Source organism: Ornithodoros turicata, chromosome 6, assembly GCF_037126465.1.
Source record: "Ornithodoros turicata isolate Travis chromosome 6, ASM3712646v1, whole genome shotgun sequence".
NCBI lineage: Eukaryota > Metazoa > Arthropoda > Arachnida > Ixodida > Argasidae > Ornithodoros > Ornithodoros turicata.
The window spans coordinates 21,252,101-21,267,888 of record NC_088206.1 but is presented as its reverse complement, the minus strand read 5'-3'; the positions used below and the strand labels follow the sequence as shown (position 1 = coordinate 21,267,888).

The 15,788-nt window shown below is 44.9% G+C and overlaps 1 protein-coding gene across 1 annotated transcript in view; it reads right to left on the bottom strand.

The window, feature by feature from the left end:
* LOC135396402 (glutamate receptor-interacting protein 1-like) overlaps window positions 1-15,154 on the bottom strand; it is a 161,205-nt gene extending 146,051 nt beyond the window's left edge. The window contains exon 1 of the mRNA XM_064627355.1: window positions 14,835-15,154. Within this exon, the coding sequence (XP_064483425.1) occupies window positions 14,835-14,883 (49 nt within the window). The 5' untranslated portion in view covers window positions 14,884-15,154. The remainder of the gene's footprint in view (window positions 1-14,834) is intronic.
* Between the last annotated feature and the right edge of the window lie 634 nt (window positions 15,155-15,788).

Sequence of the window (15,788 nt, the reverse complement as noted above, 5' to 3'; positions counted from 1 at the left end):
GCAGGGATTGTACCTACCATCGCACGTCACATCCCCTCTCCACCATTTTTCCGTATGTCGAATTAGTTGTAAAAAAAGGAAGCATGGAAACTAAAAAGCTCTTTTAGACGTAAGCACGCAACAGCGCTGAGAGTTCTAGATTTCGACAAAACCAAACGTGCCTATATTTTATAATAGCGACCCAATGAACAAAAACGCGATTCTGGAAGAGAGTGAAAGAAGGAGTGAGCGAGTGTACTGAGTAATCGATTTTCAATTCCCAGCTTACATTCCAGTACCTTTGTGATAATCGCTTCTTTGAAGCGATATCGATGGTTCCAAAATATCGTGCGAGGTGACCGATGTCAATTTCGCCTGCAAAACGGACTGTCGTCACTTCTTAAACGCCATTACAGGCATTTTTCGATGTTTAATCGGAGTTTTAGGCACCTACAACAACACAATAGGCACCAACGTCAGAATAGGCATTTATAAGCACTATCAAAACCCCATAAGAGGTTCCCCAACACCCAATTCGTGCTCCTGTATTGAAAGGGCACTACTATTAGGATCACATGAAAAAAATAGGCATTTGCCTAGGAATCCGGGCTCTAGTCGTAAGTGTTCTAATGACAGGAATTATCTTCACGTCCTTCGGAGAGCGACACCAGCACGCTTCATAAGTCGCGCTATGTTTTCCTCCAGAGCTGCTCGATGGCGTGCACGCGCAGCATGAGTCATATCATACACGAGCCACACACCAGCTGAAGCGACGTTCACTGCGTAGTGCCGAGGCAAGAAAGAGTCTGATATAATAGTCCAAATTGTAGCTTCGTAACGGAATCCAAGTTTTGAATTACGACAACAAGTGCGAAATTAACATAGCGTACAACGTAATTTTAAGTGATATTCTGGTGGCATTTTAGTGCCCCTTTAAGGCCAGTCGCATGCCCTGGGGAACGCCGGCGTCATCACCCTGTGTGTTATACGTATACAAGGTCACTAGCAGTCCTATGCGGAAATGTATCGATGTATAGCACGCACTCACAGATAACAGGCACGGCCTATTTTGTCAAAAGTTTTCGCGTGTAACACGCCTGTCGTACACCGAAAATTACGGTACCTATTCGCGCCTGAACGTCAATGTGAGCTTTCTGTCGTTATATGCCATCCACTCCAAGGCGTCACTGAGGGTGTGTCATGCAGGGGACTCTAGTGCACGCTTACGTTGACATCGGATAATTTCCAAGGAGAGGGCATCTGCATCCGGTGATGTGTAAGATAGTACTGTAATAGCTCTTACTTCTTGTTGTTCCGTCGCGGCCTACGTCTTCTTCTTTTGTCTCGTCTGTCTGTCTTGTTCTTTGTGCGTGGCCACATATGGGTTAATGCATGCTCCCTCTTCATTTCCTCCTATGCTTCTCTTGCTCTTCCATCGGCCCGAATGAAGACATTAGGAGAATCAAAGCGTCCGAGGGGGCGAGCCTTTTTTATCTAACATTTCGAGGTGTACTCGTAGTTGAAGTTGTAGTTGAAGGATAAAAAGATAAAACCACTGAAACTATACCGTTGATTAGCGCACAAGCTTTCGTGCAGAGGACAGCATTTCATCAGGGTGATGCATGAAAGCTTGTACGCTAATATAAATAAAATTTATTACTCAACCTCTCCGTATTATTTTTAGTCCGTCCAACTCCAACTCCAAAATTTGTTACATTGATCTGATCTGATGTACAATGAAAAGTAGTGGTCTAATAAGTAACAGTTTCAGCGATTTTATCTTTTTATCAGTTGTGTTGACCGTACTTGACTCAAAGGTTCATATACGTTCTCCGATTGTACCTTTCCTGATCTTTTTTTGTCTTTGCTTTTGTCTTCTAATAAATTTATTTCGCCCCACCCGACCTCTCCCCCGATTGCAGTTGAAGGGATAGATAAGGCGCTGTGCATATTTTCACTCGTTTCTCGTTTCTGTTTTTCGTAACAGCCGCAGTCGTTTTTCTTGCACTACAGCTTTGCAGAACTTTTAGCACATCGTCAATATGTTGCCCTGGAGCACCACAGAGGAAACGCTTCCATAGATTGACAGTAGGAGAACTGCCTATAGTTCTGCAATAGCGTATAGGGACAGCTCTTAATTGGCAGATAATCTGCTAACAGCTTCACGTTTGTAATGCAGGTTTACACAGCTGTTTGCAAAGCGACTTGCAGAGAAACATTTTCCGAATGATTCGGTATGAACGAAATCAGTACACATTGAATGCGAAACGGGTTGTTGTTGTTGTTGTTGGTTTACTTTGGATGACAGTATTTTTGTATAATATTCTTCTTGGTGTAAGAGATAACTTGCAGTTGCCAAACGTCGTACCCGCTCGAGCCGTACCAGATACACATAGCGACCTTGAAGTCCGCTAATTGCGAAAAAAGCGCATCTCAGCTATCTGTACACTGTCATCATATTTACCTTCTGCTAGCAACCTTGAGGTCAGTGTAAGCACGCCATTTGAACTGCAGATGCTGGGGAACTGTATCGACGGGAAACGAAAATGTGGGTTAGGAGGAGATCGTGCCATAAGCAGGTCTTCCCCGCACACATCGTTTGGATGCAGCACAGCCCGCTTTACAGAGCACTCGCTAGCACTGCACTCTTAAAAATGAACTTGACCGCATAGCACGCTTTTTACACAATATCGGGAAAGCAGCCTCCCGCGACTGTTGTATATGTGGTGTCGTGCACAATATGGAATACACCACGTCATGCGAAGGCTGCAGCGAAACCCATTTTCCTTTTGCAATCGGACACTGTATACAGCCGGCCTTTTGGCGTCGTCAAAGTACTCGGACCGTGGCACTTCCGAGTCAGGCAATCGGCGCTCCGGTAAAATATTTCCGGGACATCGATGCGGACAAAAGGTCACGGTCAGCACAGAGTTGTGTACCGTAGCGGTGAGTACGTGGAAATATTGTACTTCCATGAACTACAATTTTATTCAATAATAATATTTCACTTTTTCATTCTTTATGCCGTCATCACGTCATCATCCTGAACCCACCGACCCCTGGTGGTCTGTGCTATATTAACTATACCCTTTAGTGGTCCAAGTGATCCGGGGTAGCCGGCTCGACCCCACACCCGCGGTGCCACAATTTTCATATTATTTTAATTTACATCTAATCCAACCCACATATAAGGCGTGAAAAGTAATAATGGATAGTATTAATGCATTTTATTGGCCCACACACGCTAGCTGTGTCTGCTCCCTAGAAGGCATTCCAGAAGTCACGAATCATGACCATTCGATTCCTTCCTGGATGCTGTTCATTTACTTTTCTTCCGTTTCTTTTCTATATTTAGCTATGTAAGTCGTGCAGAATGTGAGAAGAAATGTGAAGAAATTCCCCCAAGTGACTATAGATGTTCAGCCCTCCTAAGCACCGTCTATTTGCAACGTCACAGCGAAGACGTCGCTAATGAAAGGTATTTCCATATGGTGCGTTCCGTACCACTGCCTTTCTCGACGGCGCTACTCTATGTGGCAAATATTTGCATTTGTCCTTAGGCCAAGTTACGACAAGTTCCTTTGAGTTTGAGAGAGCTACTTGGTCCTCGGGACAACTCATCGTTGCAGCGTTTCACCATCGAAGTTCTTCGACATTTCCTTACGGATACAAGATTGGCCAATCAATGTCAATACGGGTGCGATGCATTTGGGTGTAACATACCAACCCCTTTTTGTGATAATTAACGGTGTCGGCCCGTGCCACAAAAAGGCGTAAGCCTCCCGTTTTCAACAAATCGGGGGAAAGTGCGATGTTATTCGGGATGATGGTTTTCCATGAGTTATGTTTTTAGGGTGTATGTCGGTGTTAGGCGCCGATGTCAACGTCATGCATGATGAACACCGCTCTTGTTCATTGGTGAGTAGGCCAGACTGGAAAGCATCCAGCACAACGTCGTAGTTGTTGAGGTAAACAAGTTAAACGTGAACGCCATGCATGCTCATACCCGGTTCGTTCGCAAGCCGGCGTGCTGCATGGCTGACCTTTCCCGTTTCTTTTTTGTTATTTTTTTTTTCTGCCAATAAATCCCCCCCCCCGGGTTCGTTTTTACGGTGATGTAAACCACCGCACCGTTGCGGGCATCACGAGGGTGTAGGACCGATATAAAAGTGTTTCGGCATTGTCTCGAGATGTGAAAAAACGCTATCAGCAAGTTTTGCTCCAAGTCGCTGGCTTAATTACTTAGAAACCACAAGGATATTCAAAGTGACGTGATGCAAATGTAATTGAAATAACGTAATAGTAGTTGATCGAGTCAATGAAACTTAGTAGGACGATCACGCAACGCTCCAGTTGTTAGATAAAATAGAACATAACGATAAAAGGAATAGCAGCCAGGGATAAAAGGACAAGGAAGTGCACAAACCAACTGCTGACTCTTGTCCCTGGCTGCTATTCCTTTTACCATTATATACTGTTACCAACTACTCCGAATTTCGACGCTTGTTCACAAATAGACCTTATACGTGTAAACCTACTCCAACTACCCTGTTGCATATTAATAGAAATATTTTTCGCTGTGACTCCGAGCATGAGAAGGAAGCGTATTTCGGTTTAGGTCGTGACTGTCGCTTTAATGACCCCGCCAGTACGTTCGTGGTGATATGCCGGCTCCAGGTGTTCAGGCTACGGTTGGGGCTCTGTGTATAAAGTTAGCCTCCCGCAGCAGTTGCGATTAAATATATCTGCCACCGCAGGGGGGCGACGGCCTTTTCGCTCACTCGCAACAGGTGCTCTCTTACTGGGACTTGACTGCTAGTAACTGTTCTTCTTTTCCCGACACTTGGACTTTGTGGGTGTACGTATTTCGAGAGACCTTTCCTTTCGGCGGAAGCCGTTTCGTTTATATACCCCGTGTGTATTCGTTTCCGGGTGAGGCACCATTAGGATAGGATGAAAACAGATTCTGATGGCATCGTATACGCGCATCGCCTAAAGTCGGATCTTCTTTCACCGTGTGCCGAATATGGTCCTATTGGATTAGATATAGGCTTTCGCGTAACGTGAGGCGTACCCCTTTTCGTGGCACTTGTGCTTCCTTATCCGCAGTGATAGATATCCTGTGCGCCCTGAAGTCTCTACAGGTACGCTCTCACTCCGTTGCCTTTCAGGTAGCCACAGTTGCTTCGCGGCGCTAACACGGATTTAAAAAAAAAACGTTGCCTTTCAGTGCGGGTTCCAAAATAATGGTACACTCAACAATGGACTTCACCGCATAGCATGCTCCTCGCCAACCATCATCTCGAATGATATCATTATCTGCCCTGATTTGTTGCAAATGGGGGGGAGGGGGGCGTACGCCCTTTTTTTATGACAATTGTGAACAGCGTACGTGGCACAAAAAAGGCGTATAACGCCTCCCGTTTTCAACAAATCAGGGCAGATAATGATATCATTCCAGATGATGGTTGGCTAGGAAAGTGCTATGCGGTGAAGTTCATTTTTAAGGGTGTACCGTGACGTTACACGTAAGGTTTGTCTGCGCAGTGTGGCGACATGTTGCACGCTCTTAAAAATGAACTTCACCGCATAGCAGTTTCCTAGCCAACCATCATCTCGAATGATATCGTTATCTGCCCTGGTTTGTTGAAAACGGGAGGCGTTATACGCCTTCTTTGTGCCACGTATGCTGTTCACAATTGTCACAAAATGGCGTACGCCCCCCCCCCCCGCCCCCATTTGCAACAAATCAGGGCAGATAATGATATCATTCGAGATGATGGTTGGCTAGGGAAGTGCTATGCGGTGAACTTCAACCATTGCCAATAATGATAGGGTTATCGCTTTGCCACAAAACGGCGTACGCCCACCCCTCTCTTCGAATCAGAAGCGATAACCACATCATTCGCGGCAATGGTTGGCGCACAGCGTGCTATGCGGTGAAGTTCTGTTTTTAGAGTGTGTGGTGAGGTTCATTTTTAAGAGTGTACGGCAAGCAGTTCTATCACCACCACCACCATATCTTTTAAGAGCGTTGAAGGGGTTCAATACAGTGAACCCTCGTTAATATGACCCCCGATATCTGACATACGCGCTTTACGACCATATACCCCTGGGGAACAACGCTGTGAAACCTCTGCAAATTCCCCCGTTAATATGACAATTCCGCATTATGACCAAAGCTTTCGGGAACGACCATGGTCATAATAACCAGGGTTCACTGTACTCGTCCCTTACCGAGTATAAGATGCAACCATCACACACCCGATCACAGCTGGCAAGGCAAATGCACTTCGCACATGGAGCTCAGAGGAAAAACATGGCTGATTTGGATATCAGAAGTACCGAGGAGGAGTGGCATTGAAGGGGCGTTGGGAGAAGGTCCAGTATCCTTTTCTTTCCCCATTTCTGCTTCCCCCAAGCTTTTGTTTAGCCTCTCCCCTTACGGCTTCTATGCCCTTTACAAAGTAGAGGTCTCGCTCGTTGGTTCGAACAACACTTTAATTCGATTAATATGATAATTCGATTCGGAGCGTTTCATTGCTACGGGTGACGCTCTACCCCGTTCCTAGCGGTAATTTCATGACGGGTAGAATAAATGAACCTCGGAGTGAGGACCTGCTCCTATAGGTGTGACCATGCCATGTGTTCCCGAATTATCCCCATGGGCTTCTTTCATCATCTCTTTAGGTGCCTCAGTAAGGTAACTCTCAACATGAATGGGACGGGAGGTATTTATGGACACTGAATGACGAGGCAGGAGCGCATTACTCGAGATACCGTGTTTCTTCGCGCTTGTTACCATGTTACTGAACCAACACACTCTACATCTTCTCTCACTCGAGATGTGTCAGCTCAGCTGTAACGGAGCACCCCTGTAGTACGGACCACAACAAACAATAAGTTTTCTACGAACAGCACCATTTTGAAATCCACGCAATAGAAAAAGAAAAAACGAAAGGATGGAAGATTCAGTTGCACGAGTTAAGCAGCGATGATTTAACTTTTTATCAGGAGATCCTTTGGTCTTCGGGACGAAACTCTTTACTTGTGTGCAGAATGTATTCTCTGGTATTCTTCTAAGTAATTTAGTGCTTCGTAATGCTTTGGTGTTGAAGATGAGTTGGTACGGTGTGACTTTTTCTCTTTGCTCGTCATTCGCTGATTATTTAAAACGACGCAAAAATTTTGTACGCGTCCTATGTGCTCTATATCGAGGCCCTTTACATGGAGTCCCTCGAGGCTTGACCCTATTCTCTTTAACATCTTCGTACCCCATGACCCATTGAAAATGCACGATGCGTGATAAAGAAAAAAAATGGGGATGTGAGTTTCGACGAAGTCGAACTGGCTACCCCAGTACGCTTACACACAGAAAGTACAATAACCGTTGTAAATAACCGTTGTACATAATCGTTGCGTCATCCTGCAGCCCCTGAACATGTGACCATACCTGTCTCATACCTGTCTCATTAAATTTTCCTATGACAGAAAGTACAAACAGATGAGAGATCATGATGCACGAATGCGGATGATATTAAGCTGTTTTTGACAATCTTCACCTCAACTGACTGTTTGCCGCTGCAAAATGACATCAACATGAGCTATGATTGGTGCATCGTTATTTTGAATGCACAGAAAACGTTGTGTAATGTCCTTCGCAAGGAAACTCTTGATTTTGGGAAATGTAACTCTGAATAAGTGTTTTGTTGCACGCGACCTAGGTGCGTATATGAACCAAAGTTCACCCACCTGTTTGGTTGAATCCCTCGCTTTTTATGCTCCCGTAAGACGAATTCTGATTTTTAAAGTATATAACAGCTCCTATACCTTAATCCTATGAACCGTATACAAAGATTGTATAATCACTGATACAGATCTTCTAGCACTTTTAGGTCTATGTTAACTAATTTTGTGTAAAAAGGAATCATTTGTTTTTTTTCCTATAGAGATGGGACGAATCCAGAATTTTACGAATCCGAATCCGAATCCGAATCCAAGGAAGGTTCTGCGAATCCACGAATCTTACGGATCTCGAATCTTTCGAATCCTTTCGTTAAAAATAGCTTAAAAAGCAAAAAAAAGAAAAAAGAAAACGCCTCTAGTTAAAAAAATTTTGAAGCTAAATATGATACCTTTTGTTTAATGAAAAACAAATTAGATAATGCTGCACTTTCAGGAGAAAATATACCCATATACTTCTTCTTAAACGTAATTTATTTAACACGTTGTTCGACGACTACAAGAAACGCATAAATTCTCGAGTCAGAATTATTTCCATAAAACTAAGCAACATAAAAATGCAAAAACAGGTCACTTTCAAATTTGTAATGTAACAGTTCCTGTCTGAACCCTTTCAGTCCAGAGCAATGTAAACAAAAAAACAAAAAAAAAAAGAAAACGCCCGTCGGCCAATGAGGCTTTCGGCGGACTCAGAAGGCGCCAATTTGAAAAACAAACAAACAAACGTGGTTGCTGGATTTGAAAGATTCGATTCGCCGTTTTTGGCACTTGGATTCGGGTTCGCGAATCTCGAATCTCTGCCTATATAGGATTCGAGGTTTCGTGGATACGCGGATTTGGTTAGCACATCCCTCGTTTTTCCTGTTTCCTTGCACCATTTAGAACGCAGGAAAACATCCCACATCATCATCATCCATTCATCTATGTTGTTGTTGTTGTTGTTGTAGAAGGCCATGGCTGTTTTGAGGCAATTTGATCACGTGGAAATGAAATGAAATGACGGTTGCTGAAAAAGCCAGGTAGCGTCGGGAATCGAAAAACGCATCTCTCGGTTACCGGTCTCGAGCGCGCTAACCTATTACTCTACGCTGGCACCTGCTTTCCACTCTCTTTACATTCTCTCCTACATTTCTTCTTTCTCTCTCACACACACAACACGAGGTATCTGGTAAACTTTCCAACCGGGACTCTCCACCATGTTCGTACAGTTTCAGTACGCGGCGCGCACCCTCCAAGCAAGCGAAGTGCAGCCAAGGCAATCCGCTCAGTCCAACGCCATGCTGTCGTGTCTCTCTTCCGCGCGGATGTTGTAAACCTGCAGGTCTCGAGCTGTATCGCAAGTCACGAGAACGGCGGTCCTGTACGCAAGTAAAATTCGAAAAGGCGTACGTACGCTGGGCGCAAAAATTGCGTAGCGTTCGACGTATATGCGCAATGTCAATAACGCTATTTCCTTGAGTACCTTTGCGTATGTTTGCGTTCCCAATACTAAGACTCCCTATTGTCATCGCTCGTGTCACCGTCAGTCTTGGGTGGTTCAACATCCATCGCGGTGCGCGCACTTGGTACACACTATATAGTGGTGATAACTGAAGCACCGCAGCCACGCTCGTCTTCGCCCGCCGTATTCAAGTGGTGCTCCTCGAAGCACGCAAATACACTTGAGACCTCTCACAGCCTCCTGTTCGTGACTCTCCTGGAAAGGCACTCAGTTCCAAAACCAAAAGACACTGTTTCAAGTCTCCATCGCTACATGACGCAATTTCAGGAAATTCTAACGCCAGAAAAGTTCATTGTTGACGCTTCCGTCAGAATGTATTCTGCATCAAAACTGGACTTTAATTAGTATGATTGCTGACCACGTCACAGAAGTGCCGTTGCCATTTCGCCCACATCTTCTACGTCACGTAAGCGTCTGTCTTGTGCGTTATGATTATCGGGACGTTCTCCTGTTTACCATCCTGGTCTTTTAAAACTTGGGAAACGAGCGCTATCCGAATTTCGCTATGCAAATGAATCGGAACCATAACCGCGCGCCTCACAAGTGGAGGCTGTTCACCTGTCTCACTTTTGCCCAAAATCCCCTAATTAAAGAGTTAATTAATGAATTTCAGGTAATTAGTCATCTTCTAGTTACTACTCTCTTCGAGAGGATGGCCATATAAGTCAACTGCAAAAACCCAAGACTGGTAAACGGAAGCTATAGCTGGACGAAACCCATGACGAAACAAACCTGAGCATAGGTTTCGTCCACCAGCTAGCCTGCGTTTACGCTATTTTATCAATCACGAACGCAAAGCCTTCAGTTCCACGATTTATATCTGAGGCGCAAACAGCAACAACTACTACTACATGAATGACGATGAGATGAGGTATTCTTTCTTGTGTGCTGCAGAAGGCGGCTTTATTTCACGGTGTTATCCCTCGTAAAATACTCACTTTTTTTAAATTGGCATTTGGTGCATTGGTTTTGTATCAGGAACAACGAAAAACACACATATGTATATACGTATATTGAGGATTGTTACTTCGTATTTCGAATATTTTCAGTGCATAGTTGCATATGCATTTCGGGAGTGTTTAGTGCATATTCATCCACGCTCTAGTGATTACAGACAATCTTTGAAAGTTGTATAGCTTGCGCGAACGTGTCCTTCTTTGTGTGTTTGTGTGTGTGTGTGTGTTGTTGTTGTTGTTGTTTTTTTAGACGTGTACTTCTTGTTTTGACAAAGATGAAGTATTAATGAATTAAGGGAGAACCGTGTTGAACGAATCACGCTGCTTTTCAACTTCCACCCAATGAGAATTTCCGGAACGCTGTTCGGCGAACACAAAGAGTCCCAATGAGCACCGCGGTAACGAGACACCGACCAACTGGTGCGGACCGGTGCTTCCAAAGTTTGAAATCGCTTCGGCTGTTAAACGTGATTGGGGAGAATCCCTTTTATTAATGATGTCGAGCTGAGTGCGTCGCTAACCTTTATTACTAGTTCTCACGTTATATCTCTGAGCCAACAGAAGCCCCGTCAGAGATAAAGGACGCTGTGTGATTTTATATCGGCTCCGGAAAGCAGAAAAAAGAGAAGGAGATTACGCACAAAGAGGAAGGGAGGCTATAAAAAGGGTGTCATCGACTTTCTCATTTGTAGTGGGTCGGCGACCAAGGATTTCGGCGATAAGGGATGAAATGTAATAGAAGTGCAGAAGTAAAGTTAAGTGAGACAGATGACCATGAGAGCTCCCAGATGAGACTCTCTTTGTTGACTGGTTCGAGACAAGACAAAAAAAGAAAGAAAAGAATTCTACGAAAGAAAAAAAAAAGACAGGATTCTCTGAGTGATTCCCACTCAAATTCACTGGTTCGGCTAAACCCGTTCAAAACAAAGTGCCTTCTCTTCTTGGGGGAGTGTATTTTAGTTAGAACATGATAGATTCGTTCTCATCTTCAGCGTCCTTTTCGTGTAGATCGGTCCGGTATGTTTCCTGTTTCCTTTCTTCTTACTTTCTGTTTGAATAGATGAAAGCTAAGCTGGTGCAGATTTATAAAACCTGTGTGCACTCCAAAAACAGAGCTTCGCAGCACAACAAGCTCTGCACCAACCAGTCGCCCCTGATTTGAGGAGAGAGCGGACGGTACTCCTTTTTTGTGACAGTCGTAACACGTATGTACAAATTGCCACAAAAGGGCGTACGCCCGCATTATCCCGTATTCCACTGTTGCTCCCCCGATCTTTTGAAAACGGGAGTGACTCTTATTATAACAAGAAGACGCACACCCTGCGCTTTCCTCAAATCAGGATTGGTAACGGTATCATTCTGTGCAATGTTTGATCTTCAGAGTGTTATATATGGTGAAGTTCTGTTTTAAGAGTGCAGAGTAGCTGCTCCCGTGTCGCAAGTCAGGAGGGTAATCCGAGAGTGACAAAGTCAATCAACGAACAGTTAGTAATGAAGCGCTTCCATTGGTTCTAGCCAAAACAAGAGCAATGGGCCTCAGCCGCACAGTGATTTATCCAAACCCCCCTCACCCCGCCGCCCAACACCCCCAGATGTTTGACGACACCGACGAACTTTTTTTCCTGTGCACCCTCCGCAGGGGAGTCTTTGTCATATATCAGCTTCAGACACCTATACCACACGAACAACGTCCCTTTAGCTCTCCCTACACTCTTAAAAATGAGGGGGGGGGGGGGTCGAGGTAGCTTGCCGTTGTTGGCCGCACTCAAGTGGGCATCGTCACGACTATAGCCAAAAAAAAAAAGGAAAAGAAAGTGGGAGAGGGGAGTTGACGACTTCAAAGTGATGTAGAAGCAGGATGACCGGTACTGATGGGACGGAAGCACACTGTAGGTGAGAGGTGCAACTAGAGTGGTCTCTCCGCTAGGCCTTAAAAATGAACTTCACCGCATAGCACGCTCCTAGCCAACCATCACCCCGAATGACAACGTTCTCGACCCTGATTTGTTGAAAACGGGAGGAGGAGCCTATTTTGTGCCGTGCATAATGGCACAAAATAGGCTCCTCCTCCCGTTTTCAACAAATCAGGGGCGAGAACGTTGTCATTCGGGGTGATGGTTGGCTAGGAGCGTGCTATGCGGTGAAGTTCATTTCTAAGAGTGTAGTGGTGAAACGCGATAGGAGGAAGCACTTCTATCCCGACTGCACTCAAAACACACTTCACCGGATTACGCGATCAGAACAAACCGTTATTCAGAATGATATCGTTCTCTTTCGTGATTGGCAGAAAATGGTATGGGAGGGTACGCCTTTTTGTGGCAATTTGGATATACATACGTTAATTTCCACCAAGAGACGCATATACCCCTCATTATCTCCTCAAGTCAAAAACGATAACTCGGCGATCATTCGGCTGAGTGCAGAGGATGTAATGCAGTGAAGTTCTGCTCTTAGAGTGCAGGAGGCGTCCACATACCGACACAAGGTGAATATTTCCTTCTTTTTTATTTTTCTCGTTACGAGCTTATAACGTTACGAGTATAACCAGAGATTGTTGGAGTATACGATTCAACAACATATCGAAACAGTGCATGCAATCGAGGCACTTCAGGCTCTCGAAAGGATAGCGCAGAACCGCTCCTGACTGACGATAAGCTGTCTGCAAAGCTGACATCTGCTGCGATTTACTCTAATGTAAAATACGTGTTAGCATGTCAGTTGGATGGGGCTCCAACGCCGCCAACCCGAGTACTTTCTCCCGAAACCCACCGAGATAATGGCACGATTCGCGGCATGTCCAAATTTTCACTTGGTGCTGCGATGATTAGCGAGTAGTAGCACTTTAACGCAGCCACTAGTGTTCCATCGAAGGCTTAAAGCTCAGCGTGAATTTTCGTGTTCTTCAAACACTATATTTATCTCACCGAGGATCCCATTGATCCTGCATAAATCAGGTAAAATGAGGGCACAAACTTGGGTGCCTTGTTAGAGCATTTTCTTATGTTTTGAATGTGTTGAAATATTCTTCGCACACCCGTTTTTATACTTGAATTTTTCGAGATTTCTAAACAAACGCTCTCCCACTTCCATTCGGCCCAATCCGTTGCCTGGATGATGTGTGGAAATTGAAATGTGGCCGCATGAAAAAGTACTGCGTAGTAGTACGTACGTACACTCCTAAAACAGAGCTCCACCGCATAACACGCTGAAGGCAAACCATCGCGCAGAATGATACCGTTATCACTCATGATTTGTGGAAAGCGCCGGACGTACTCCTATGCGTGACACTTAACATAACTGTATAAGTGTCACTAAAAACTGTACGCCTCCCGTTTTCAACAAATCAAGGGAGAGAACGATGTCATGTCATTCGGGATGATGGTTTGCTAGGAACGAGTTGTGCGGTGAAAAACCTTTTTCTTTTCTTTTTTTTTTTTTTTCAAGAGCTCATCGTACACTGTCAAAACAAAACTTCACGACATAACGCGCTCCTATACAATGAACTTCGCCACATAGCACGCTCCTAGCCAACCATCATCTCGCATGATATCGTTATCTGCCCTGATTTGTTGCAAACCGGAGGCGCACGCCTTTTTTGTGACAATTATGAACAGCATAAGTGTCACAAAAAAGGTGTACGCCTTCCATTTTCAACAAATCAGGGCAGATAACGATATCATTTGAGATTATGGTTGGCTAGGAGAGTGCTTGCGGTGAAGTTCATTTTTAAGAGTGTATAGCTATACACTCTTAAAAATGAACTTCACCGCATAGCACGCTCCTAGCCAACCATCGTCTCGAATGATATCGTGATCTGCCCTGATTTGTTGAAAACGGGAGGCGTACGTCTTTTTTATGACAATTATGAACAGCATAAGTGTCACAAAAAGGCGTACGCCTCCCATTTTCAACAAATCAGGGCATATAACGACATCATTCGAGATTATGGTTGACTAGGAGCGTGCTATGCGGTGAAGTTCATTTCTAAGAGTGTACCCCCCATTCCGAAGGAATTCTGTCTCCCGAATTGTTGATAATGGCAGAAGGCGCTTATCTTGGACACATTACGCATGTTCAAGATAGACGCCTGTTTTCAACAAATCAGGAGTCAGGACGATATCATTTGGAATGGTGGTTGGCTAGGAGCGCGTATGTAGTCATGTTCTGTTTTGACAGTGTACGACGAGCTCTGGAAACAGCACTTCACTGCACAACACGTTCCTAGCAAACCATCATCCCGAATGAGATCGTTTTCTCCCCTGTTTAGTTGAAAACGGGAGAAGTACGCCTTTTTGTGACACTTACGCAGTTACATTAATTGTGACAAAAGGCGTACGCCCCGAGCTTCCTACAAATCGGGAGCGATAACGGTATCCGTTCTGTGCGATGGTTGGCCTTCAGCGGGTCATGTGGTGAAGTTTTGTTTTAAGCGTACACATATTTATCACCGATATTTCCACACCACTAGATCAGTGAATCTTCCACGTGCCTCGTAATTTTGTGAGAGCGCGAATCGTACCTACTATTGTATCTGCCTAATAGGGTAAGGTTATGTGGAAAGATCATTCGTTTTTCCAAAGTTCTCATTTCGAGGACTCGTCTTGGATTGAAATGATCCAGAGCAGAGTTGAAGCGAGGGAACTTAAAGGACTTACGCTCATGTTTCTGCGATGTCCTCAAACAGCCGGAACTCCACGACGGCATGGTCACGCTCTTCGAAGACGATCAGACTTTGCTTACATCCAATTCTGCTCGCACTGTCGTGGCATTCGACGTCACATCACGAACTCACCACAACAAGTCACGACTGTTGACTGCGGCATCTTCATTCTGTGTTTTTCGCTTCAGGTGTTCAACATCCATGTCTCGGTATCACCACGCGCACCGTGATCTCGGCCGACCGATAACTCGGAACTGCCGTCGGAAGCTGCGCCGTTCTAAAGGTTGCCGCATCGCGGCGTTCCGTTCGCAACCGTTGCCGAGACGACGCGGCCGCCGCTCGTTCGCTGTCGTCTGTTACTTGAAAAGGTGAATGGCAAATAAACACAAAGTAAAGAGAGCAGACGAGAATTTGACAAACGTCCGTGGACGCGTTCCAACGGTGGTGCACGCGTGGCGAATGACTCCGGGGTGTTTTAAAAATAAAGTCATGTGGGAGTGATGGAAAATGAAAGGAAGCGGAAGGGGGGAATGAATTTTCCAAATGAGCGAAATGAAACTCCGTAGCCTGTAGAGTAAAACCGCAGTTGTATGAGTGATAGGACATTCACTGGCCGTGCCATGGCAAGCTCGAAAACACGAAATGTTAAAATGGCGTAATTAAAAGTGCTAAAAACAGACGAAGGCACGGACACGCTATCTGTGTGTCGGCGTCTTCGTCTATTTTTAGCGCTTTCAATTTCATCATGTCGTACCAACAAGGACAAGTTTGACGCTTTACGAAATGTTGCGCTATCATATATCGGTTGGTGAAAGAGGGCAGTGAAAACCAGAGACCGGACTTGTTTTATTTCATCAGTCATGCACATCGAATCGGCTCTGGTTCAGTTCTGAGTGGCAAAACTAAAGATTCCGAACCGGTTTCAAACAGATTTGAACCAGTCCTCGCA